This window comes from Octopus sinensis, linkage group LG2 (genome assembly GCF_006345805.1).
Source record: "Octopus sinensis linkage group LG2, ASM634580v1, whole genome shotgun sequence".
NCBI classification, from domain to species: Eukaryota; Metazoa; Mollusca; class Cephalopoda; order Octopoda; family Octopodidae; genus Octopus; species Octopus sinensis.
Window position 1 is genome coordinate 41,694,480 of NC_042998.1, and position 24,635 is coordinate 41,719,114.

The 24,635-nt window shown below is 34.9% G+C and overlaps 2 protein-coding genes across 7 annotated transcripts in view; one reads left to right on the forward strand and one right to left on the reverse strand.

Annotated features, from left to right (window-relative positions):
• Positions 1 to 7,704, forward strand: part of LOC115224331 (actin-related protein 5) — a 49,327-nt gene extending 41,623 nt beyond the window's left edge. For all 5 annotated transcript variants that reach the window (XM_036512540.1, XM_036512537.1, XM_036512544.1 and 2 more), the window contains exons 17-20: positions 1,893 to 1,973; positions 4,067 to 4,184; positions 5,907 to 6,018; positions 7,516 to 7,704. In XM_036512540.1, coding sequence (XP_036368433.1) covers positions 1,893 to 1,973; positions 4,067 to 4,184; positions 5,907 to 6,018; positions 7,516 to 7,685 — 481 coding nt within the window. In that variant the 3' untranslated portion in view covers positions 7,686 to 7,704. The remainder of the gene's footprint in view (positions 1 to 1,892; positions 1,974 to 4,066; positions 4,185 to 5,906; positions 6,019 to 7,515) is intronic.
• Positions 7,705 to 8,716: 1,012 nt separating this feature from the next.
• Positions 8,717 to 18,984, reverse strand: LOC115223015 (protein FAM166B-like). Of its 2 annotated transcripts, none has more exons than XM_036512560.1 (6): positions 18,784 to 18,983; positions 16,254 to 16,495; positions 13,917 to 14,086; positions 9,956 to 10,094; positions 9,461 to 9,676; positions 8,717 to 8,918 (listed from the first exon to the last, which is right to left on the reverse strand). In XM_036512560.1, exons 1-6 carry the CDS (start codon positions 18,840 to 18,842, stop codon positions 8,830 to 8,832), a joined length of 915 nt encoding a protein of 304 aa, XP_036368453.1. In that variant the 5' UTR covers positions 18,843 to 18,983; the 3' UTR covers positions 8,717 to 8,829. The 2 variants fall into 2 exon arrangements, with proteins under 2 accessions (XP_036368453.1, XP_029649305.2); XM_029793445.2 differs by lacking the exon at positions 8,717 to 8,918 and adding an exon at positions 9,091 to 9,224 and having other exon boundaries at positions 9,456 to 9,676; positions 18,784 to 18,984.
• Between the last annotated feature and the right edge of the window lie 5,651 nt (positions 18,985 to 24,635).

Genomic DNA, 24,635 nt, shown 5'->3' on the forward strand with positions numbered 1-24,635 from the left:
GTGAGCCTGATGCTCCAACCACTGAGCCATGCACCTTAAGAATTGGGTTAAAGACTATTATGTAATGGTCTTGAGCAAGGTACATATGTCTTTAGTTTGATTGGCAGACACGTTATTGTGCTGGACAAAATGCTTTACACTCTGAGTACAAATTCCAACCGGATCAACTTTGCTTTTCATGCTTTCAGAATCAATAAAATAAAAAGTACTAGAGTCAGTGTATTTAACTAACATCTCTTCCTGAAATTACTGGCCTTGTGCCAAATTTTGAAGCAATTCTTACTTCATGCTTGAGTGTTAAGTAATAGGAAGTATAACTAGCTGTAAAAGAAAGAAATTGACAAAAATCATATCATTCATACAGGTACAAGAGTAAAATTTAAAATTAAAAGAAAAATAATTATAGAACTGGATAAACATATTCAGTTTGAGAAATTTACCACCACCACCATCATCATCATCATCATTGTTTTATGTCTGTTTTTCATGCTGGCATAGGTTATATGGGTTGTAATAGTACATATTCCAGTCTGCCCATTGAAGCAGGTCAGAAGACCACATCTCACTTATATGCTTCATTTTTGGCTTGATTTCTGTGGCTGGATGCCCTTCCTAACACCCTTAACATATCTAAAGGGATTTCACGTGTCTGCTGGCTGGTTAGTCTTTTTACAGTAATGTGGCATGAATGACAGTAGTAAGAGGATGCATAATGGGAGGAAGAGTATTGTTAGAGAGTACATATAGTCAAAACATAATGTCCAAAAGATTAGAAGTCAACAAGACCCAGGAGATAAGATCTATGATAGAGGTACAGGATGTGTGGGAGAAAAGAAGCCAGAATATTATGGTAGACAGCATGAGAGTGATGACAGCAGAACAGAAGGAGAAGGTGGATGTAGTGTACTTGGTACAATTAGTTTAAACTTATTATAAATGTATCTTAAGCTTTAAAAACTTGAGTGTAATTGTCTGTTAAAAAATATTATAAACATTGGTATGTGATTAAATAGAATGTTTTTATTTCAACATTACTGGCAAGTAAATTTAGATTATTAATGCAATTTAAATTTGAAATTGATTCCTTCATTTTAGAATTGAATATCTCATTAATTGAACTATGAGGGTTATGAATAACCATATTCATAAGATATTCAAATAAAGGATTGATAAATCATTTGGTGATGGATGCTTTGTGTCTTTAGCCTATACACTTTGTTCTCATCAGCCCAAATCATTTTGCTGTAACATAGTATAATTGGTTATAAACAAGGTGCCACCCAATCCAGATATCAAACCTATGACCTTATTATTATGAACTCAACCACTTGGCCGTGCTCCTTCATTGTATAAACAACAACACTGTAGACAAATTTTTGTTTGTCCACAATGCTTAATTCTACTGTTAACTGAAAAAGAGTTGTCTAGAAATGAAATAACTGGAATTAAATAATAGTTTCTGAATTCCAGAAGATAATATTAAGTGAATCTAATATTTTAGTTTCGTTTTATGTTGTGTGTTGTGAAAGCAGGTAAATGCACAATGTTTATAAAATTGAACTATTAATCTCCCCTTAATATTGCTTCTTTGATAGATTTTTTTTATCCTCACATTTGTCCCATTGTGTCCTTTCTTTTGTAGGTTAAATTCACAATCCCCTTTTTGTGACTATATATATGTGTGTGTGTGAATATTTTTCTGATTCATTACTGCTTATGGTTGATATAATGATTTGTTTTTCTCTCATTAAAAATTTTTTTTAAAATTTTCAATGCAGTTAATGTTTAATAATTTTAAGAAAATTAAAACCTGTCTTATTAGAATGAAGCAAATGTCTTGAAATTTATTTAGTCATTTTTTTTCAAGTTGAAATTTCTGTGTTTATTATTAGGGAACTCGAGGAAAATGCTGGAATTGGAGAATTTGATATTGCTGAATATTACCGTCTCCATTTGGGAGTAGAAAGAATCAGGTTAGTTTTCTTCCTCCTATAATAATTTCAGGGCTTGTGTAGGCCATGAGCACTGCCCTTTCTTCTTCATATATATCTTATCTTTCATTTGCTAGCTTTGCACATCCAGTAGTACCTGCTCATTTCATTTCTTTACTACCTTTTGCATATCTTCCATTGTCAGTGCTCATAATTTACTACCATGCAATATCCTATCTATCTATCGGCTCAGTCGAAGTCGACTCTCGGTTACTCGTTGGAACAGTGTCCTCCAGTCAGTTCTATCCTGGGCCGGTTGTTTCAGATTGGCTATGTCCATTCCGGTATCCCTCTTGATGGTGTCAAGCCAGCGGGTTCTTGGTCGGCCTCTTCCTCTCTTGCCACTGACCATTCCGAGCATGATGTCCTTCTCCAGGGATTTTCTCCACATAACATGACCGAAATATCCTACTTCATTCATAAACATCATACAATCTACTCTTCACTTGTTGAAAGTTTTTGTTGCCAATATAGATAATAGCTCCTGAAGGTGGAGGCGCAATGGCCCAGTGGTTAGGGCAGCGGACTTGCGGTCATAGGATCGCTCAGCCACTTACATGTTAATTTCACGAGCAGGCTGTTTCGTTGATTCGGATCAACTGGAACCCTCGTCGTCGTAACCGACGGAGTGCTTCCAATAGTTCCCTGAACTATTTCCACTTTGTTCTTTCTCAAGCTGTTATGCTTTCAAAATACTCACTCCACGGTTAATTAGGTGACATAGGTAACTGAAGATGTCTAGTAGTTTTAAAAAAGAACCTTCCAAGTATTTGGAAGACTTGATTTCATGAATGTTCTGCTGACTGCTCCTGCACACCTGCAACACATGAAGCCTTTCTTTTAGCTTACAAATGATGCTACCTCATCTCTTGTGCACCTAAGCTTTTACAATAGATACACTATATAGAATTCTTGCTTACTCTTTCTTTCTTTTTGGCATATGAAGCATAGACACTTCCCATATGGCAAAGTTCTATATTTTTTCTAGGTATTCTTTTAAACCTCTTCTTTTACATTTGGAACTTTTTCTCTATTCTTTGATTTGTTTACCTATAAGAAATGGGTTGCAAGGATACAGGATTTCATGTGGGCAGCTAAACTATAGTAGACAGGAGTGGGTTGAATACTGAGCCATGCATAGCAGATAACACCATTCTTTGCCTGACTATATGAGTGACATAATTTGTCATATATTTTTTTGCAACTCAGTGGCTGTTCCAGATAATCTCTGCCTTTATATTTTTAATGATTCATTTGACTGTACAACTCTCAACCTCAATAGCTCTTTTGAGTTTACTTGATGTACTCTCTCTTCTATACATTCTCCTTATTCATCAGCTTTTCATACCAACATTTCTATGTCATTTGTTAGCTCTATGTTACTATCATTATCATTTAGCATTCATCTTCCATAACGGCATGGGTTAGACGGCTTGACTGGAACTGGTAAGCTGGAGAGCAGCACCAGGCTGTTTTGGTTTGGTTTCTATGACTGGTTGCCATTCCTGATGCCAACCACTTCACAAAGTGTAGTGGATGCTTTTTATGTGTCACTGGTGTAGGTGCCTTTTCCATGTCACTGATACTGGCCATTACAATTTCACTTAGCTTGATATGTCTTCTCAAGCACAGCGTTTGTCATTGCCTCTGAGCAACATCTGAAGATTATATTTCACCACCTCATCCCATATCTTCCTGGGTCTACTTCTTCCACAGGTTCCCTCCACAGTTAGATTGGTACTTCTTTAAGCCACTGTCTCTGTCCATATGCAATTACATATTTTTCATCAGTAACATCTTAATTTACGCTGATGTACTGCTTTACAACTGAAAACTCTCTTCTTTCTAAGTATACTTGATGTATAGCTTTTATGGCTGTATCTAATGCACCATTCACCACCATGTCACCTTCAGTCTTGCTAGAATCTTGCTTTATCTATAGGTATGGGCTGTGTCTGTTAGCTTATTTTGAAACATCCAGTTCTCTCTGTTTCCTATCTCATCTTCCTCCTCAACAAAGACATTACTTACTACATTTTTGAACTTATACATCTTATTTATTGAAATTATTTCAGAGTTCCAGAGCTATTATTCCAGCCTTCTATGATTGGAATTGAACAGGCTGGTCTTTCAGAAATGGTTGATTATGTATTGAAAAAATGTTCTCCATCTGAACAGAATGCCTTGGTTCAGGTAAGTCCCTGTAAAATTACTTTTACATTACAAATTTTTTGTAGTCTGTGGCATATTGTACACATTGATTCATGATTATCAGTGTGGTGGCAACAAGAAAATGTAGTAATGGTTTGTACAGGCAAGGGAATTTAGTATGCAGCAAGGTTCTGTTCTTAGCCATTTTTTTTATTCATTATCTTCCTGCAGACAATCACAAAAGAGTACGGACATGGTTTCTTATGGAAACTCCTTTATGTAAATGAAAAGATTTATATAACAAAAATTCTATCAAAGAACTGCAGAATAAGTCTGAAACTTTTAAAATAACAACCAAATGAAAGTTTACTGATGTATATGTAAGAAGTAGGCAAAAATTTAATGTTACCAATACAGTGAGATGACTGCTGTTGGATTGACAGTATTGTACAGCAAAAGATATGCTAGCTGCAACCAAGAAATCTTGCAACATGAGACATAATCTAAAGATCTTGAACCCCCTAGACAGTTTGCTATAAGTAGTATATGAGATTCTAAGTGACCATGATTAATGCTGGATATATTTGGTAATAGCAAAATGGCTAAGTTAGATAAGATAAAAAGTTTCATGACTTGATAGAAGGTTTCTGACTTTGAATGAAGGATAAATTGCATGATATGTAGTGTACACTGAAACCTGAAGAAGAACGAGATGATTATGAGCTGATAACTGTGCATGAGTAGAGTGAGTGCAAGCAGTTTGTGAATATGTTTAACAGTTTCAGCAGGTATATATAGTGTTAGTAGAGAATGTATTGAGGTAAAGGTTCATGTTGTAAGCATAGGTGTAGGAAGACTTGATAGAAAATCATTACATTTGACATAATTGAACGTCAGAGTAAATCATGCAAGTTTGTAGAAAGCCTGTTTCGTAAAGCCTTCAAGCCCACACTGGGAGACCCATCCATGCACCCCATCTCAATCATATTACTAACAGAAGTCTGAACATGGAACTTAGTGCAACTAATTGTATGAACAATCAAGAACTGTAACTGTAGATAACTTGATGGATAACCAACTAGCTCATTGTCTTTGCATTAAAATCAACTACAGATATTTTGCGTGTGTCTGTATAATACACTCAGTCATGTGTGCCTCAGTTCAACTAGTTGCCAGGAATAGTTACCAAGTCATCTGGGAATGTTACCTGGGATAGGAAATCATCAATCATTTGTCTTAAATAGCTCCTTAGATCTAAGGAGACAATGTTTATCATCATCATCGTTTAATGTCCGTTTCTATGCTGGCATGGGTTGGACGGTTTGACTGAGGACTGGTGAGCCAGAGGCTGCACCAGGCTTAATCTGGTCTGGCAAAGTTCCTACAACTGGATGCTCTTCCTAATGCCAACCACTCCAAGATTGTAGTGGGTGCCACTAGCACAAGAGCCAATCAGGCGGTTCTGGCAACGACCATGCTCGCGCTCAAAAAAGGTGTTTTTACGTATCTTATTAAGTAACTTTGTGATCAAATGGAGATGAACTACATATTTTCACTTAACATACTTTCTAGTTTCAAACTCTTATCAGAATAGGTGGGGTTTTTTAACCTTCAAATTTTATTTTTAATTATTTTTCCTGGGTACCTAAAATGCAATTTATGGGATATACATGACTTGATAGGACAGAAATCATATTTTATGTTTATCAGAAAGGAAAAAAAAAGGTAACAATACATATTTAATAAAAGCTATTTTATTTTCAGTGTGTCTTCCTGACAGGATCAAATGCCATGTTTAATAATTTCAATAAAAGAATGGAACGAGATCTTCTTGCCATACGTCCATTTCAAACCACATTCTCTGTCTATCGTGCAGGTAAAAAAACTTTAAATTCTTCAGATATTATTTCAGTGTTTAATAATTTGAAACCTTAATTTATTTGTGGACAATTTAGAATAGCACACATTCATTTACATGTACGCACACTCGCGTACGTGCACACACACACACACACACACACACACACACACACACACACACAGTATTTGCACTGAGTTCCCAAGATAGTAGGAAATATTTGTGAAGAATATCAGCTATGTATACCTCAAAATATCAAGCCATTTTCTTACGGGACAGAATATTGAATAGAACTGTATATAATGTCATTTTTGAAAATTTTATTGTGAAATCCTTCAAGATTAAATATTCACCTTGTACTAGATGTTAACATATAGGTTTAATGATATGGTTGCATATTTACTGCCATAGGCAGCTTATAGTGAGAACTGGTATTCTTGTTCCAGTCACTAACTGTATTTGTTTACAGTTAGGTGAACTGAAATACAAACTGTTGAGCCTCTAGAGGGTTGTGCAACACAAGGACCATAGTCATCTGTGACTATCTTGGATAGAAATCACAAACTATAAATACCTTTTATCATAAAGTTCAGTGTTTTGTTAAATATTTCTTCAAATGTAAGCACAATGAGAGAGTGCACATTGTTGGATTTATTTTATTGGTGATTGTAAATATTTTATTTAAATGCATTAAAAAAGAAGAAATTTATGAGCAGTGCATTTGATATGTTGCTAAAAGTAGTACTGCTTTTAGCATTATAAACTGCACTGATGATTATTAGAACTATTAAATGATTTTGTAGAAACTGCTCAGTGTGGATGTGTGGTTAGGAAGCTTGCTTCTCAACCACATGGTTTCAGGTTCAGTCACACTGCATAGCACCTTGGGCAAGTGTCTTCTGCTATAGCCTTGCTTGTGGTTGAATTTGGCAAGTGTAAATTCCTATCATGTGTGTGAAAGTGTTTGTGTCTCCTAACAGAGAGGAGGGATTTACAATCACCAGTTAAGTAAATCCCATAATAGTACATGTGTTTTATAATCTTTCTCTCTCTTATTATGCATGAGTCAGTTTAAATTAGAATATTCCACCAAACTTTCTTAAATATTAAAAGGTATTTGTATACGGTTTGTGATGTCCATCAGTGGAGCCACAGATGACTATGATAATAGTACTGTCCAGCCACATGAAGGCTTCAAGATCTCATATCCTATTGCCAGTGCTACACTATGTTTGTAACAGATATTTAATTCTTAAAATTTAGTCTATAAGGATACTGTATAACTATGTAATGGATTAATTTGTTTTCTTAATTTTAATTATGAAAATTATTGCTTCTGGCAAATGAGTGTGTAACATTTGGAAACCATATTTCTCATTCTTATGAGATATTGCAAAGAAATAAGTTAATCAGTTTAGTTTATATACATATATTTACTTTTTTTCTTTTGTGATTGTCAGAATTTTATGTCTTTGATTATTTTTGGATACCTTTGTTTTTTCTACCTATTTTCAGCTGATCCTATTTTGGATGCTTGGCATGGTGCAAGACAGTGGGCTCTTTCACCATTGGTTCATTCTTGCAGTGTTACCAGAGCTATGTATGAAGAAATGGGTGGTGAATATCTAATAGAACATGTTGCATCAAATCGATATTTTCCTACACCAGTTTTAGTTTCAAAATAAATTGGCTTCACATTTAAATGTTTCTTTAATTTCTTTTTCCTGTTCATTTACTATTTTGTATCTTTTTCCTGTTCATTTACTATTTTGTATCCTAAGGTAGCAGTACATACTTCTTCACGAGGAGTTTTTGCCATGACTATCTTATAATTACAGAGAGTTGACTGCTATTTATAATAAATTGAGGGACTGCGTTGGGCTTTCCTACATTGGTAGTGATGGTATTGGTAATAGTGAAGGTAAGTGACAGTAATGCAAGCATGACATTCATCAGGTCCATAGCTTACACTGGGTACATCTTATAGAGTTTCTACCTATGCCTTTTCTACAGATTGGACAGAGCCATCTACCTGAAGGGATTTGTGGTTTGTCTGCCTTCCTACTTATTAGGACTTTGGTTTTAGGTAGGTTGACTCTAAGGCCCTTCGATTCTTATCCTTGCTTCCACACCTAAAACTTCTCTAGTTCTGATAGTGACTCAGCAGTGAGGGACTCCCAGGAGCATCCTGTCTTGAATTCCTCTGTTATTGCCTGGAGGACTACGATAAATAGGAGGGGGCTGAGGATTGAACCTTGGTGGGAACTATTTGGGTGTGATGGCTCAGATCTCTCTAAATTTAGCTGCTTTGTTAATCTTACAAGTTTTAGCTGCTTTGTTAATCTTACAAATAATCCTCATGCTTGTCAATATATATAGGTGAAGAGTATTTATCACAAAAGAGTAGCATAAATAAGTAGACATATTGGCTATTGTAAAGGGGTGATACTGTAAGAGCTTTCTAAGTTGATTGGCAGCAAGGAAAAAAATTAGTGCATACATTAAGACATTCATGAATGCAAAAGGAAGATAAAATAAGAGCTTCTGATGTATCACTTGCAATCAATTATAGGATTTACTGTCATACTACATGTTGATAATAAATATAACACTTCAATATATTTTATTTGTCGCTATTGTATAAAAGATATATAACATACTCTTACAAATTGTTCCCCTCCATACTAAAATAACAGCTTTGTTTGAAAAAGGAATTACTCTTTAAAGGAAAATGATTTTATACTGGATTTGTTAGTGTTCTTTACAGCTTAAATATTAACTCTTTACTTTCCTTGCAAAATGACCAAACCATTCAACATCTTTCTGTATTCAGTATTTTATGATTCCCTCATTAATTAGTTGGTTTCTTATATCATAAGTATTGTTGCCTAATGTTTTCCCAAAAGAATCTCGTAAACCTACAAATGAAGAAAGAAAATGTATACTAGATGCATAAAGGGATATACTTCAAGAAAAATGATTGCAGAAAAGCTACAATGCAAAGAATATGTGATAAGTAGTCTCAAAGAATTGAAAAATTGTTGGAAACAAGATTCTATGAAAAACTTTTTATATTGTTAAATATCAAGAATCTTCTACATTTTCATAGCACTTAAATGTTCTCTCTGATCTCCTGGACAATGCTTCAGTTTTATAGCATTAGGTAGATGACACATTTTCTCTTGGAGAAGGTACTGGACTATCTTGGACTATCTCTGTTAACTATGAAACATAAACAAACCAACATCAGTTGTCAAGTTGTGGTGGGACACATACATATATATATATACATACAAAAAGCTTCTTTCAGTTTCAGTCAACCAAATCCACCCACAAGGCTCTGGTCAGACCAAGTCTACAGTAGACTGAGGGACTGAACCCAAAGCCATGTGGTTGGGAAGCAAACTTCTTACCACACAGCCATGTCTATGCTTATGTTGACATTACTGTAAAACTTTACCTGGAATATGTCCTGTATACATTGGTACAATGGAACTTTTTTCTGGATAAATATATGTGTCTGCAAGGCCTTTCTTACATTCACTTGCAGCTGCAGTTGTAGGTTTCATTTCTCTTCTTTCCATTTCATCAGTAAATTGGCACAAAGCTTGATGTGTCAGCTCTGGATATACCCTTCCTATCAATGGTCGATAACGAGGTACAAATCCGGCATATCCTGAAATTAGAAGTTAATTCAGTTTTAGCTTTTACTGAATTGTAAACCAGTTCTATGACTTTACTGTGAATGGTATCAAGAAAGCAAAATTATTGCATGATTCACAATCTTTACCTAGTTATCTGAATTTAAGGTAGATGTATTGACAACCTTAACTTACAAAATAATTCATAAACATACATTTTAGTACAATTCCCATTCTCTTTCAAATATTTTAAAGAAAAATCTTTAGTTATGGAATGTTAAGTAAATATTCAACTCTAAATAATATTACATTACCAGGTATATGATATTTCTGTGGATCAATATTATCTCTCTGTAAAACTGATATATGTGGTCTGGTTTGAGTCTTAGAGTAAAAAGGAAGAAAGTCAGGTGCGGTCTGTGTCATACTTAGGGTGGGAACTTCTGGGAGTTTCTAAAAATATAAGAAAGTAGTAGATTTGAATTTAATTGAGAAAAAATATATAATTGTATAAGCAACAATTTTTTGAAAAGATTTGTATGACAGCGGAAATTGTTATATCTGTTTGGTGGTATCTACATTCTAAGTACTTTAAATTAAAAGATGTGATTTTTCATCAATCAATACTTGTGACTGCAGAGTAATTTTGATGCTGCTTTTTGTCACCAATCATCAGCATGGCTGCAGTCAAATGACCAAAACAAGTAAAAAAAAAAAAAAATACTGATGATGATCATCATCATCGTTTAACGTCCATTTTCCATGCTGGCATGGGTTGGCTCTGTAGTCAGAGCCCATGTTTCACTGGCATGTAGCATAGCTGTACATACACAAACATCATACAATCTGCCTTCCTCTCTTAGTTACTAACAAATGTAGAAGCTCTCTGAACTTTATCCAGCCCGTTCTTATTCAGGCAACTACACTTTCAGAACTTCCTCCTCCACTGCTAACTCGATCTCCTAGGTAATATAAGTTATTTGCTACTTCTAATGATCCCACCCCCTGCACTTGAAGGAGTCTACTGTCTCTGTATTTTTAGTGCAGGAGATGTCTAGACTACAATTGTCTGTTGTGGCATGGTTTCTACAGCTAGATATCCTTGCTGATGTCAAGCACTTTTCAGAGTGTGCTGGGTGTTTTTTTAAGTGCTACTAGCATGGGAGCATTTATGCAGCACTGGCACCTGTTAAGGACAAGCCTAAATGTATAGATGGCAGTGATTTTTCTTGACTTGACATGTCTTCTCAAGTACAGCAAATCGTCGCAACTCCTGGTTGCTTGTCATTTACTCAATGAGACACAGTGCCTGGAGATCCTTTCTCAACACTGTCCTTTGACTTCCTAGGTCTACCTCTTCCACAAGTTCCCTCCACAATTAGAGCTTGGTACTTCTTTACACAGGTTGTCCTTATCCATACACATCACATGACCAAACCAGTGCAGTCTTCTCTCTTGCACACTAATGCCTTTTATACCCAGTTTTTCTCTTAAATCACCTACCCTGCCATGTGTGCACACTGACATTACCCATCCATTGAAGCATGGTAGCTTCATTTCTTTCAAGCCTTCACAAGTCCTCTGTAGTCAGAGCCCATGTTTCACTGCCATGTAGCATAGTTGTACATACACAAACATCATACAATCTGCCTTCCTCTCTGAGGGAGGGGCTCTTAGTTACTAACAAATGTAGAAGCTCTCTGAACTTTATCCAGCCCATTCTTATTCAGGCAACTACACTTTCAGAACTTCCTCCTCCATTGCTAACTTGATCTCCTAGGTAATATAAGTTATTTACTACTTCTAATGACCCAATGCACTTGAAAGAGTCTACTGTCTCTGCATTTTTAGTGCTTATTGTACCCACACATTTACCACACACAAAGACTACTTTCTCCATTAATCACACACAAAAACTGATATTTAAAAGAATTAGGGAAAAGTGTAAATGAATTGTGACAAGAACCATTACTGAAATAAGATGTTGAATTATGATCTCATTTGTTACTTAAATGTGGACCTAGTCTTAATTCTTTAACTGAAATTTTACAAAGCTTAAATTTATTTGATATATGTAAATCACCATGTGGAAAAGTTTTCACTCTGCAATTTGTAAGTTTTGCTCATTTATCTGGAAAGGAAGGATTGTACAAAAATATACATTTACTGGATAAAAATTGAGATGGTGGACTGGAGTTGGTAACAGAAGATAGAATGGGATGTACATAGAGATTCTAGGAACTGAATAGTATGCTAATAGAAAAAAAAAAAAGAATGGTCAAAACTGGAAAGCTTTTTAACCATTGGTTTGTTCAGCTGACTGATTTGGGGTGAAGTAACAACTACAACACAGACAAAAATATCCTGGGTATAGTCTGCCATGAAAGGATCCAAGTCATAGTGTGATATGTTGTTGACAGCAATTGCATATTCATATCACAGGCAGAAAAAAAACAAAAACAAGAATGGATGATGTTGTTCTCAGTGCACTGTGCTCTGACTGGGGAAAGAGACACGATGGTCACAGCTAGAGTTCTTTTCATCTAATGTCCAGTTGGAGATGATGACATTGCATCAGTAGTGTCATCATCATCGTTTAACGTCCGCTTTCCATACTAGCATGGGTCAGATGATTTGACTGAGGACTGGCGAACCAGATGGCTGCCCCAAGCTCCAATCTGATCTAGCAGAGTTTCTACAGCTGGATGCCCTTCCTTACGCCAACCACTCCGAGAGTGTAGTGAGTGCTTTTACGTGCCACCAGCACGAGGGCCAGTCAGGTGGTACTGGCAATGGCCACACTCAAATGGTGTTTTTTACATGCCACCTACACAGGAGCCAGTCCAGCGGCACTGGCAACGATCTTGCTCGAGTAATCTTTTCACGTGCCAGTAAGGTGATGCTGGTAATGACTATGCTCGAATGGTGCTTTTTATGTGCCACCTGCATAGAAGCCAGTCAGCTGCTCTAGCAACAATCATGCTCGGATGATGCTCTTAGCACTCCACTAGCATGGACACCAGTCATGTGGGGCAGTCATTGAATTTGATTTCATTTTCACTTGCCTCAACAGGTCTTTGCAAGGTGTGTTTAGTGTCCAATGAGGGAAAGGTATGCATAAGTGGGCTGGTTACACCCCTGGCATAGGTCACAGGTTATAGTCTCACTTGGCTTGCCAGGTCTTCTCAAGCACAGCATATTTCCAAAGGTCTCAGTCACTAGTCATTGCCTCGGTGAGGCCTAATGTTTGAAGGTTGTGCTTCAACACCTCATCTCAGGTCTTCCTGGGTCTACCTCTTCCACAGATTCCCTCACAGGGTGTGACACTTTATCACACAGCTATCCTCACCCATTCTCACTACATGACCATACCAGCGCAGTCGTCTCTCTTGCATATTACATAATATTTCTTACTGAATATAACCAAACCCAAGAAAATCTAAAGGTTCTATTAAGATGATTTAGTGACAATATAACACTAAAGACAATTGCTATGTGTAAGAGAGAGAATCTGAACAAGTAAGGTCACATATAAACTATGACAAGTAAATACATAATGTCAATGAATAATCAAATCAAAATAAAAATCAACAATAAGTTTGTAGAAATACAATATTAGGGTTCACCACACAATGTGAGAGACAGACATTATACTGACTGATACCAAGTAAGATGTGACTATATATACAATACTATGTAATTTATATAGATAAATGTTAGTTCATAGATATGTGAGGTCTCTACATCGTAGCTAAATGTATCCAGAAATAGCAGTGAAATTTCCCTTGAATCAAACCCTTCAGTCATTTTATATACATGTGTATACGTTATTCAGAGAGTGAGATTGGTCCTGTGTAAGATCTTTCCTCGCTTTCAAAAGCCTCAGGCACAGACATTGCTAGATTTTTAATATCTCATATGTTGTGTACTAAGGCTGGCCATAGCCAAAAAATGCAAAACGCTGAATGAAAAATCCCATGATGGAAGGAAGGCATGTCTCAGCTGCTCCTGTGTAAAAGAGTCTAATCTCTGACAGGACTGAAATGCTATATCCATGTTTCCCATGTTTAAGAGAACAATCAAAATTGAGTTGAAGCCATCATATCATATGTATGTGTGAAGCAATGAATGAAACCTCTATAAAATAGTTAGACATGTTAGAAATATATTATTTTGATACAACAACCAACCATCACTGGGTTCCTCTGCTAACTAATTATAAACTACAGCTCAGGCATACAACAGAAATAATAAAGTATGGAATATGAAAATTACCAGAAAACCAGAATGACACTTTACATCACAAACTTGTGAGCTTGGTTCAAAACCCAGTTGTTGCCTTCTCAAATTATTCTTTATTTGGTTATATTCAAATTCTGTCAGACTGTCTCGCCAAATATTTCGAAAGGTTTGCCCGTGATAATTTTGAAGACAAGGAATACAGCCTAAAATGGAACAATAAAGAGTTTAGTCATAAAATTTGTTTGACTTTTGACAATATTAGTTTTTTATTCTCAACACTGTTGTACTCAATATTTGTGACAGACAGGAAAACATGAGTTATTAAATAACTCTTTTGCATTTTCTTGTCTATCACAAATACTACTGCTACTGTATGATATTATTGTTTAGCTCATGGCCAGGCCTGATAGAGCAGGCCTATGATGGAAGGCATTCCAGCTGTTTCTTTTATTATGATATAGTGTGTCTATGACTACATTATCATACTATTTTTTAAATGAGACAGTTATCTTTGGGAAAGATTTAACTGGTACTTCTTGCAACTATATAGATTTTTCATTTGTTGGTTCAATGTGAACTTGCTGAATGACCTGTAAATAAGCTGGAAACCTCAGGTGTTCTCAGACCCTACACTGCTGATTTCCTCTGCAAAATCAGGATAACTGTGGCCTGTCTAAGAAATTAACTCTGTGAGGTGGCTATTTTAATGAGACAGTTATTAGTTTTTGCCCAACAAGAGTTATGACTTAAGGAAATATGGCAAGAAAATTCTGACAATCAAGAGTAGTAATTAGAAGGGCTAGGAGAAGCTCAGAGAACTGTTGCCTCTTTTAGCATCAAAAAGTTTCTATATTGTGCAAAAGGCAAACAGTATGAAACCTGTGTAAGAAGAATGAAACAACTTAATAATGAACATGGACATTGAATGCAAATGTTCTGTGAGTGGCTGCACAGAAATAAGACAAACTACAAGAAATACAATGCACATATGAACTGAGATAACAGATGACCATTAACCAAAGTATACAGGAATGACGACTATACTAAAATTGACATGTAGTTGCATATCTATGAATGCTGAGTGTAAAACAAATGTGTGACACCAGATGAGGGTACCAAAATAAGAAGAAGGGAAAGAAAGTAATGGCCAGATCACAGGATCCTGGACCTCATAGATAAGATGGTGGAAACCTTAGATGATTGATGATGATGTGGTTTAAATACAGTTATATAAAGCTGATGTAATTAAGAAAATTTATTATTATTTAGAAGAAGAGAACAATTAAAAAAATATTGATATGTTGTATGCCAGCATAGAAAGGTAAACATCAAGACAAATTATGATATCAATGACATACAGAGAACGAAGAAAGAATAGCTTTTGTAGGTACTGGAACAAGAAGCTGCAAATGTTATGTTTTCTGGTAAGACATTTGCAAAAGGAAGTATATGGCCCCAAAAAAACCACACACTATTGTGACCTAAAAGCTTCTGAAAAGGGATAGTCTTCTATAACATAATGCTAATTTGGAAATATCTGTTTGTCAAATGTGAGGAAATTAAAAGTAGAATCAATAATCATCATAAATTTATTGGGTGTTTATAGTTCCTCTTCACCATAATATTTGAAGCCATCATGAACTTTTTCAGTTTCAGCACTTTACTTGTAATGGAAGCTTATGTAATGTTTATGACAAGATTTTAAAAGAGGAACGTTATATATGAAGCAAAGAGTAGATAAACAAAACAAAAAATTGGTTGCTGTTAACTTTAAAGAGATCACAAGTTATTTTCAGATTCATTCTTCACCAATTGTCATGTTATTGAAAAAAACAATAAAAGGTGATATCTTTCTCCATATGATCCTGAAAAGTCTAACAGGCCAGTTCTAGCACATCAGATATTGTGTACCTGCCAGTTCTAGCAAACCTGTTCTAGTGTGTCCTGAACTAAGTATTAGTTTTACATAATTTGTTTAGTGAGGCGAAAAGATGTTCAGACAATTAAATGATAACTTTAGCAAACTATACTCCAAAACCTTTAACTATGAGAATTCAATTAAGAACTATTTATCAATAAGAGACTAAGCTCATTAATTCTTTTCAAATCTTGATACTTTGAATGAACATAACATTAAGACATAAATATTTCATATGTTTTTTTTTTTTATGAACAATAAACAAATTTTCAAGCGGGAATACAAAACTGAATCTAACTTTTGATCATTATGCACCCCTGCCATTCTGATTTTATTAAGATGACATTTTTTATTATATAGAATAAAGAAAATTTCTAAAATATCACAAAACTTATAACATGAACAAATAAACAAGAAAATGGAGCAGGGAGAAACAAATTTTATATATATACCTGTATAACCAGAGATCATATTTTCTTGAAATATGTTTCCTGGAGAATTTCGTCTCTTTTCCAAAATTTGGTCATTGTTATTTTGAAGTCTTTCTTCAAAAGTTGGATATTTCCGTCTCAACAAAGATTTCTCTGTATTTGTAAGGTAAGGATTAATATCATCATCTTTCAATGTTTTCTCTGTTGCATGCCCAAAAGTTTTTCCTATAGTAAACTTTAATTGTGGACAAAATCCAGTATATCTAAATTCAAAAAGTAAAACAAGTAATATGTAATTAGGAAAAAACAAGAAAAAAAGATTTAATCTGAAAAATTAATTTTATATTTTTCACAAATATGTTATTTCTAACAGAATCTACCTACTTTCATCAAAATTACTTTATAACCAATATTCATTGAACAAATTAGTTCATCATCATACCAGCAAAATATTCTACTTATGAAGGACAAACTTACAATTTCTTATATTATAGTCATTACAGGATAGGACATGCAAGGTGGGCCAAATTCATTGTGTGTGTGTGGGGGGGGGATTTGCCCGGGCCCTGCTACAAAGGATATTTAGCACTCAATACAGGGAGGCCTCACCTCTCAGCAATCTGACAGGAAGAGGCTCCCTTTCAATGTTCAAAGGCATCTTGACTTCTTAAAAAACTTAATGGATTCTCCCTTATGGTAAATAATTATAGATTTTGCCACTTTAGTGACACCAATTTATTCAATTAAAAAGCTGCTTTGGAGACAACTACAGAGAAAAAGAACACTCCTCAGAGGACATGCAAAAGCTTGAAAGAAATGAAGTTAGTCTGCTTCACTGGATGTGCAGTGTCAGTATACAGGAGCAACAGAACATGTCTTGAGAGTAGAACTGGGCATAAGAGGCATCAAATGTGGTGTGCAAGAGAGATGACTGCCCTGCTGTGGTCATGTGAGGTATATGGACGAGGACAGCTGTGTCAAGAAATGCTGATCTCAAACTGTGAAGCAAACCTATGGAAGAGATAGACTCAGAAGACATTGGATGAGGTGGTGAAACATGATCTTTGAGTGTTGAATCTCATGGAGGTTGTGACTGTTGCCAGTGTCATGTAAATAGCATCCGTGAAATCTTAGCTGTGGCCTTAACTAGTGTCATGTAAATAGCACCTGCGCCAGTGGCATGTAAAAAGCACCCATTACACTCCCAAAGTGGTTGGCATTAGGCAGGGAATCCAGCCATAGAAACCATACCAAATCATACTGGAACTTGGTACAGCTCTCTGGCTTACCAGCTCCAGTCACACCATCTAGCCCATGCCAATATAGAAAGTGGACATTAAATAATGATGATAATGACAAAGAAGCAAACAAAATATATTCAATGCATAAAAATAGTTTATAGTAAAAAGAAATGTTTTAATTTTATGCATATATTGATTTAATAAATTGAAAGCAAATTTTGATTTTAAAGTAAATCAACTATTTCTAGTTTAAATACAGTATCATTATAAAATCATTGTAAAATTTTTAATTTGAATAGCTTGAATTTTATGTGTGGTAGAACTGATCTGTGAAAAGGATAAATAAAAGTTTATTACATTTTTAAACAAATTTATTCTCAAAATTGTAGGTTGTTAATATGTTCACCATCACAATACATATATATATCATATCATACAGATAAGAAAGTCTAAATACATAGCTTATTTGAAATGCAACAACATATGTAGAATACCCAATCTTTCTGCTGTTTTCACGGCTATACTGTGTTCAAAATATTACTTTCTTGTCTGTATAATACAATACACATTCAATGCTTCCAAAAACAAAAAAAGTTTGTTTACATATGTTGTTGCATTTCAAATAAAATATCTATTTAGGGTTTAATTTGATGGAAATTGTTATCAGGAGGCAGTTTAGATTAATGATAAAGTACTCAGCCGGTATCTGAGAGGTGTGGGTTTGAGTCCCAGGGCTGCCTGCAAACAACTTTTTCCATCATATAAGGGTAAAATACCCAGTTTTTCTGCTGTCTTCATGGCTATACTAAATTCAAAATATTACTTAAATATCCAAAACACAAAAAAGGTTGTTTACATATTTTGTTGCATACACACATACACACATATATACACATACATACATACATACATACATACACATCAGTTGATTTTCAGTTATACTGTGAATCACATTAGTTATCCAAGCATGCATGTCATCCATAGGACAAAATTTCATTGAATAAATAGTAATCATCAGCATATCCCCATAGAATAAATTTCAAGTGACTATTAAATTTTAAAAAATTAAACAATAAAATTTTTTAATAGATGATGACAAAATAGATGTATCAGGCTCCTAAGTATTCTTTACAATTTATTTCAATCATATTATAGACACTAGGTTTTAAAAATTAAAAAAAACTTCAAATTTAAATTTGATCAAGGATTTTATAATGACTCTATATAAGAAATAAATTTGAAATATATTTTTAAAAATCTCTCTAAAAAAATCAAACAAAATTTTGAGAATATAGAAATAAATGTTTTACCCAGGTATATGAGATTTAGGTGCTTTGGAATATAAATTTTCATTATTTCTAACGACCATTTTTACGAAATTTTATTTTGTTCGAAATTCCACCTTTGCAGATAAGATACTTCAATGAAAGTGCATCAAAGTAGCTCATTCATGACATCATCAAATGATTTTGACAGCTGATGAAGTCATAAATAACCGTTTGTGCTCTGCAGAAATATTTATAACACAAAATCAATGCTGGTTCAGCAGTAAAAGACAATATAAAAAAAAAAAGGTAAAAAATAAAGATAAGATTAAAAACATAATTATTTTAAAACAATACACAGTAAGTTTAATACACAATAAGTTTAATACTACAAATAGACTACACACACATAGAAGTGTATTAGAATCATTGAATGTATAGACAAACTAGAGAAACAGACTAAGTACACTTCAGAGAATAGGAGAGTAAGTAGGAATTGGTTGACAATTATAACCCCATCTCCTATACATTTGTTTATTCAACACTAAATGGGATAGGATGCACAACTCAACCAGACATTGTATGAGTGTGCATGTGATATAATTTATACATGTGCATGTGTGTATATACATCAAATATAAAGACCACTGATATGCAAGAAATGATTTCCCCAAATATCCCAATTGCTCTCTGGAAGTTGTAGATAACCTTTGTTACCAGGGTGACCTAATTAGCAATAGAGGAGGTTGTACAGAGGGTGTAATTGCTAGAATTAGAGTAGATTGGAGAAAATTCAGAGAGCTTTTACCTCTGTCAGCAATCAAAGGTCTCTCTCTCCAAGTAAAAAGAAGTTTGTATTATACATTCATACAAACTACTATGTTGCCTGATAGTGAGATATGGGCCCTGAATGTAGAGGTTATATGAAGGCTGGAAAGGAACAAAGTTGGTATACTCCACTGGATGTGCAATGTCAGTGTGCATGTGTGACAGAGCAATGATGTATTGAGAGAGAAGTTGGGCATAAGAGGAATTATATGCAATGAGCAACAGACAAGACTGCACTAGTTTGTCCATGTAATACAGATGGATGAGGAAGTGTTGATCACTTATAGTGGAAGGAAGTTTTAGAAGAGGGAGACCTAGGAAGACATGGGACAAAGTGTTAATGGCTGATCTCAAAACACTGAGTCTTACAAAGATGACAAAGGACCATATGTAGTGCATTGTTGTACCCAAGAAGACCCACCCACCACAACAGAGTTGAGATCCTAAAACCAAGGTGTCATGTAAAAAGCATTGGTGTGGGTGCTTGTGCCATATAAAAAGGAATGGTGCTGGTGTCATATAAAAAGCACAAGTGATAGAGTCATGTAAAAAGCACTCAGTACACTCTGAAAAGTGTTTGACATTAGAAAGTTCATCCAGCCGTAGAAACCAAGCCAAAATAGACTGTAGAACCTGGTGTGGCCCCTGGCCTTTCAAGTTCCTCTCAAGCCATCCATCACATGTCAGCATGAAAAAGGGACATTAAATGTTGATGATGATTATCCAGTGGGATACTCATATATGAACAGTTCCCTAAATAACAAACAGTTTTCACAGAGAAAATTAAATATGCATAATGAACTGAAATTTGATCATTGAACTATGATACAAATGACTGGAAAGCCATTTGCTTAGTAAGCTAAAATTTGAACAACAAGCAATCGATAGCCTACACACGCATAGAAGTGCTGGGTGCCAGTTTGTTTAGCTGGGTGAAATTTGAAGAACAAACTACAAATAGACTACACATGCATAGAAGTGTTGGGTGCCAATTTGTTTAGTGAGGTGAATTTTGAAGAACAAACCACAAATAGACTACACATATGTATAAGTACTTGGAGAGCATATACAAACAGTACATTAAGTGAACAAATTGTATAGCAAACAGTTTTTATGATGAAAATTATATTCAGAAAATGAGTTGATATTTGCACAACAAACCAAGAGTAGACTAAGTACAAATATAAGTGGCTAGTGTGCACAAATGGTTATCATTCATGTATGGATTTCATGTAACTTGTAAATTTTCATATTTTATACAGAAATAATATTCCTCATATTCTTTGTTAAAAAGCATAACCGTGGATTGACAGAAACGAGACAAAATGAAAAATGCACACACACACGTGTGTATATATCTATATATAATAATAATATTAGGGAGTATAACTCCAAACTTACAGGAAAAAAAATCAATTTAGTATTAAATCAAATTTCACAATATAAATATATAAAATATAAATTGGAGATAAAACCACTATCATGCAACTCAAACAATGGTAGACATAAACACACACACAGGAGTTGGACAAAATAATGGAAACACCTTAAAATTTCAAACAAATATATCTTAATATGGGGTAGGACCACTTTTGGCAGTAATTACAGCTTGAATTTTACAAGGTATGACTCATACAAAGTTTGAATTGTTTCCAAAGAAATTTTTCTCTTTTCTTCAGCTAAAACAGTCTCCAGTTCTTGTAGTGATGTTGGTGGAAGATATCAACACCTTACTTGTTTTTCTAAAATGCACAATAAATGTTAAATAAACTTGTTTTTCTAAAACGCATGATAAATGTTCAATAATATTGGGATCTGGGGAATGTGGTAGCCAGATAAGATGTTCAACTTCACTAGAATGTTCCTTGTGCCATTCAGTAACACCAACGAAAGATTGCCCCCCCCCACCACCACCACCAAAAAAAAAACCAGTTCCGCAACCATAGGATGAAGTTGATAAGATAAACTGCTTGAATTGTCTTGACTATTAATTCTGCCATGAAGGGAATCCATTGGGCCAGCAGATTTCCAAGATATAATCCCCCATATCAGCACAGATCCTCCTCCATGTTTAACAGTTAGAAGAAGGTAGTCTGGGTCAAATGCTTCTTTTGGCTGTCTCCACCTGTATACTCAGTTGGTGGTCGGAAATAAGGTAAAGGATGACTTGTCTGAGAAAATAAGATTCTGCCACTGCTCTAGGGACCAATTCTGTAGGTTTTTACTCCACTCTAAATGCTTTGCAACGTTTGTGTTTGAAAGTAATGGTTTTCTGATTGCAGCTCCTGGCGAACAGTTTTTGTGGCAACTGAGTTCTCGAAGTAATCATTAAGCTCTGCAGTAATTTTGGGAGCTGCACTGTGATCCTTTCTAACAATTTGCGCAAGAGTCCGACGGTCCCTATCTGAAAGTTTTGGTTTTCTTCCAGATTTTGTTTCGACAAGGAGGTTTTTCCCTCACTCTCAAAGGCTGTCATTACTTTTGACACAGTACTTCTTGATACATCAAACATTTTGGCTGTTTTTATTATGCTAGCGCCTGCCATATGAGCACCAACAATTTGACCTTTTTGAAAGTCTGATAGATCTGTCATTTTAATGAATTCTAATTACCTTTTTCTGATAATATCTGAAAACAAACAGAAATTTTAGCAAAACATATTAAGCAACACTAATAATAAATCAAAAAACATAAAAATAAACAAGCTTTCGATGGTTTTATAGATATTTCAAAAATATAATGCTAGGTGTTTCCATTATTTTGTCCAACCCCCGTCTATATATATATATATATATATATATATATATGTATACATATGCATATATATGTGTGTGTGTGTGTGTGTGTGTGTGTGTGTGTGTGTGTGTGTGTGTATATATATATATATATATATAGATGTAATATGTACACACATATACATATATACATGCATATATATATATACACACTTATACATGCATAAATATATATATATACATACATATACACATACATACATACATACACACACACACGTGTGTGTGTGTGTGTGTGTGTGTGTGTGTGTGTGTGTGTGTGTATATATATATATATATATATATATATAATATATATATATATATATATATATATATATAGGTGTGGCTCTTTGGTAAGAAACTTGGTTCTGAAGCACATCATCCTGGATTCTGTACCACTGTGTGGTAACTTGGCATGTGTCTTCTGCTGTAGCCTCAGACCAACCAAAGCCATGTGAGTGGATTTCGTAGACAGAAACTGAAAGAAATCAATTATATATATACTAGCATTATGACCCGGCATTGCCGGGTCATAGTGCTAGTGCATGTATATATGTGTACATATTACATGTACAACTATATATATACATCTACACATAAAATACAAAGTTATATCTTGATATCGCTAGTGATAACAATACTCAAAATATATAACAGACTGGAATTGTAGGCCCGTCTCTTGTAATTTCGATCAATTGTATCTTGTCCTCCCTCTTGTATAGAAATATGGCTACAATCCAGCCTACATCTACTTCTGGGGTGACATTTTAAATTTTTATCTGGGACGTCCTACGTCCCAGATATAAAGGTAAAAATAAAATATTTCCACTTTGCAAGGTTCGAGTCAAGTACTCCCTTGCATGCTCCGTTGACTCGAACCATGCTTCTATTGTGGCGAATTTACCACCTCTGGTTAGATATCTTTCATAGTCACACCAAGACACTTTTCGATGGTGCTTTCCTCCAGGTGTTCAAATCTATTTTTTTTTCTCTACATTGTATACTTTATAGACAATAGACTTTTCTTTAATTTAATTTTTTATTTCGTTTGGTGATGTTATCCTAGATTCACCGTCTTTGTCGGTGATCAATCCGAAACAGGTTTGTATTTCTTCCATTTTAATTTTAATGAGTTCGCGCCCGCCGACAGCTGCAGCAAAATTCATTTTTGGACTTTCTTCTATCGAAGGCATTCTAACAAAAATGCTTCCATGTAAACGGTGAAAATATTGTCAATTTCCCCAAACAGGGACACAATTCAATTTTTAAACAATAACCAAAGCTCCTTCTCCCAAAGGGGGAGGTTACAGTTTACAATTATTTAACAAATGCAACACAACAACATTTCCCTTACGAGGAACCAACAAAGGTGATAACAATAGTTAAACAGTAATAATAATAACAACAAACCTTACGGTGAATCAAAAAGCAGTATGCAGTTGAAGCTATAGTCCTTTATGTATAAGAAATACACCAACAGCAGTACTCAGTAGAAGCGGCTGTTCGAGAAAACAGACATTACATACAGCCAAACTTCATATAGATACTTAATGCTAGCTAATTAGCAGATAATTTAATGTAAAAGCCGTAGTAAACGGTATGTGCATACCTCCATCTGGACTATTCCATTTCTGCACACTAATTTTATTTTTAATTTATTCCTATTCATGTGAAACCACTTATTCAAGTTCAAGTCATTGATGCAATTTTATACCAATTGCTATTTTTACTTTTGTTATGTTACGATTATATTATACTTTAGTTTGATTTTAATTATTACTTACCACATATAATTATTAGTGCAGTCTGGATGGATGGTGCAATCCCTAAGGACTGGAAGGATGCAATTATTCTTCCTCTATATAAAGGAAAAGGAGCCAGAACAACGTGTGGTAACTACAGAGGTATTTCTCTACTATCAGCTGCTGGCAAGGTTCTGGCAAATATTCTTCTTACCCATCTGAATGGGTGTCTTGTAAATGATGTCCTATCTGAATCTCAATGTGGCTTCCGATCTGGTAGAGAGACAATGGATATGATTTTCAGAGCAAGACAGATGCAGGAGAAGTGCTATGAGCAGAATATGGATCTTGTCCAGGTATTCATTAACAAAGGCCTTTGATACTGTAAATAGGGCCTTTCTATGGAAAATACTTGGCAAACTTGGATGTCCGGATCACTTTGTATCTATAGTTAAATCATTTCATGATGGGATGGAGGCTTGGGTCACGTTGGTGGTGCCATGGTGGGACCCATTCCTGTAGAGAATGGTGTCAAGCAGGGTGACATCCT

Excerpts from the sequence above, each read along its gene's own strand:
- LOC115223015 (XM_036512560.1), bottom strand. The coding sequence starts at position 18,842 with ATGGTCGTTAGAAATAATGAAAATTTATATTCCAAAGCACCTAAATCT. Across the intron at positions 16,496-18,783 it reads CCTAAATCTCATATACCTGG|ATATACTGGATTTTGTCCAC; the intron begins GTAAAACATTTA and ends TTTTGAATTTAG. Across the intron at positions 10,095-13,916 it reads AGTGTCATTCTGGTTTTCTG|AAACTCCCAGAAGTTCCCAC; the intron begins GTAATTTTCATA and ends TTATATTTTTAG.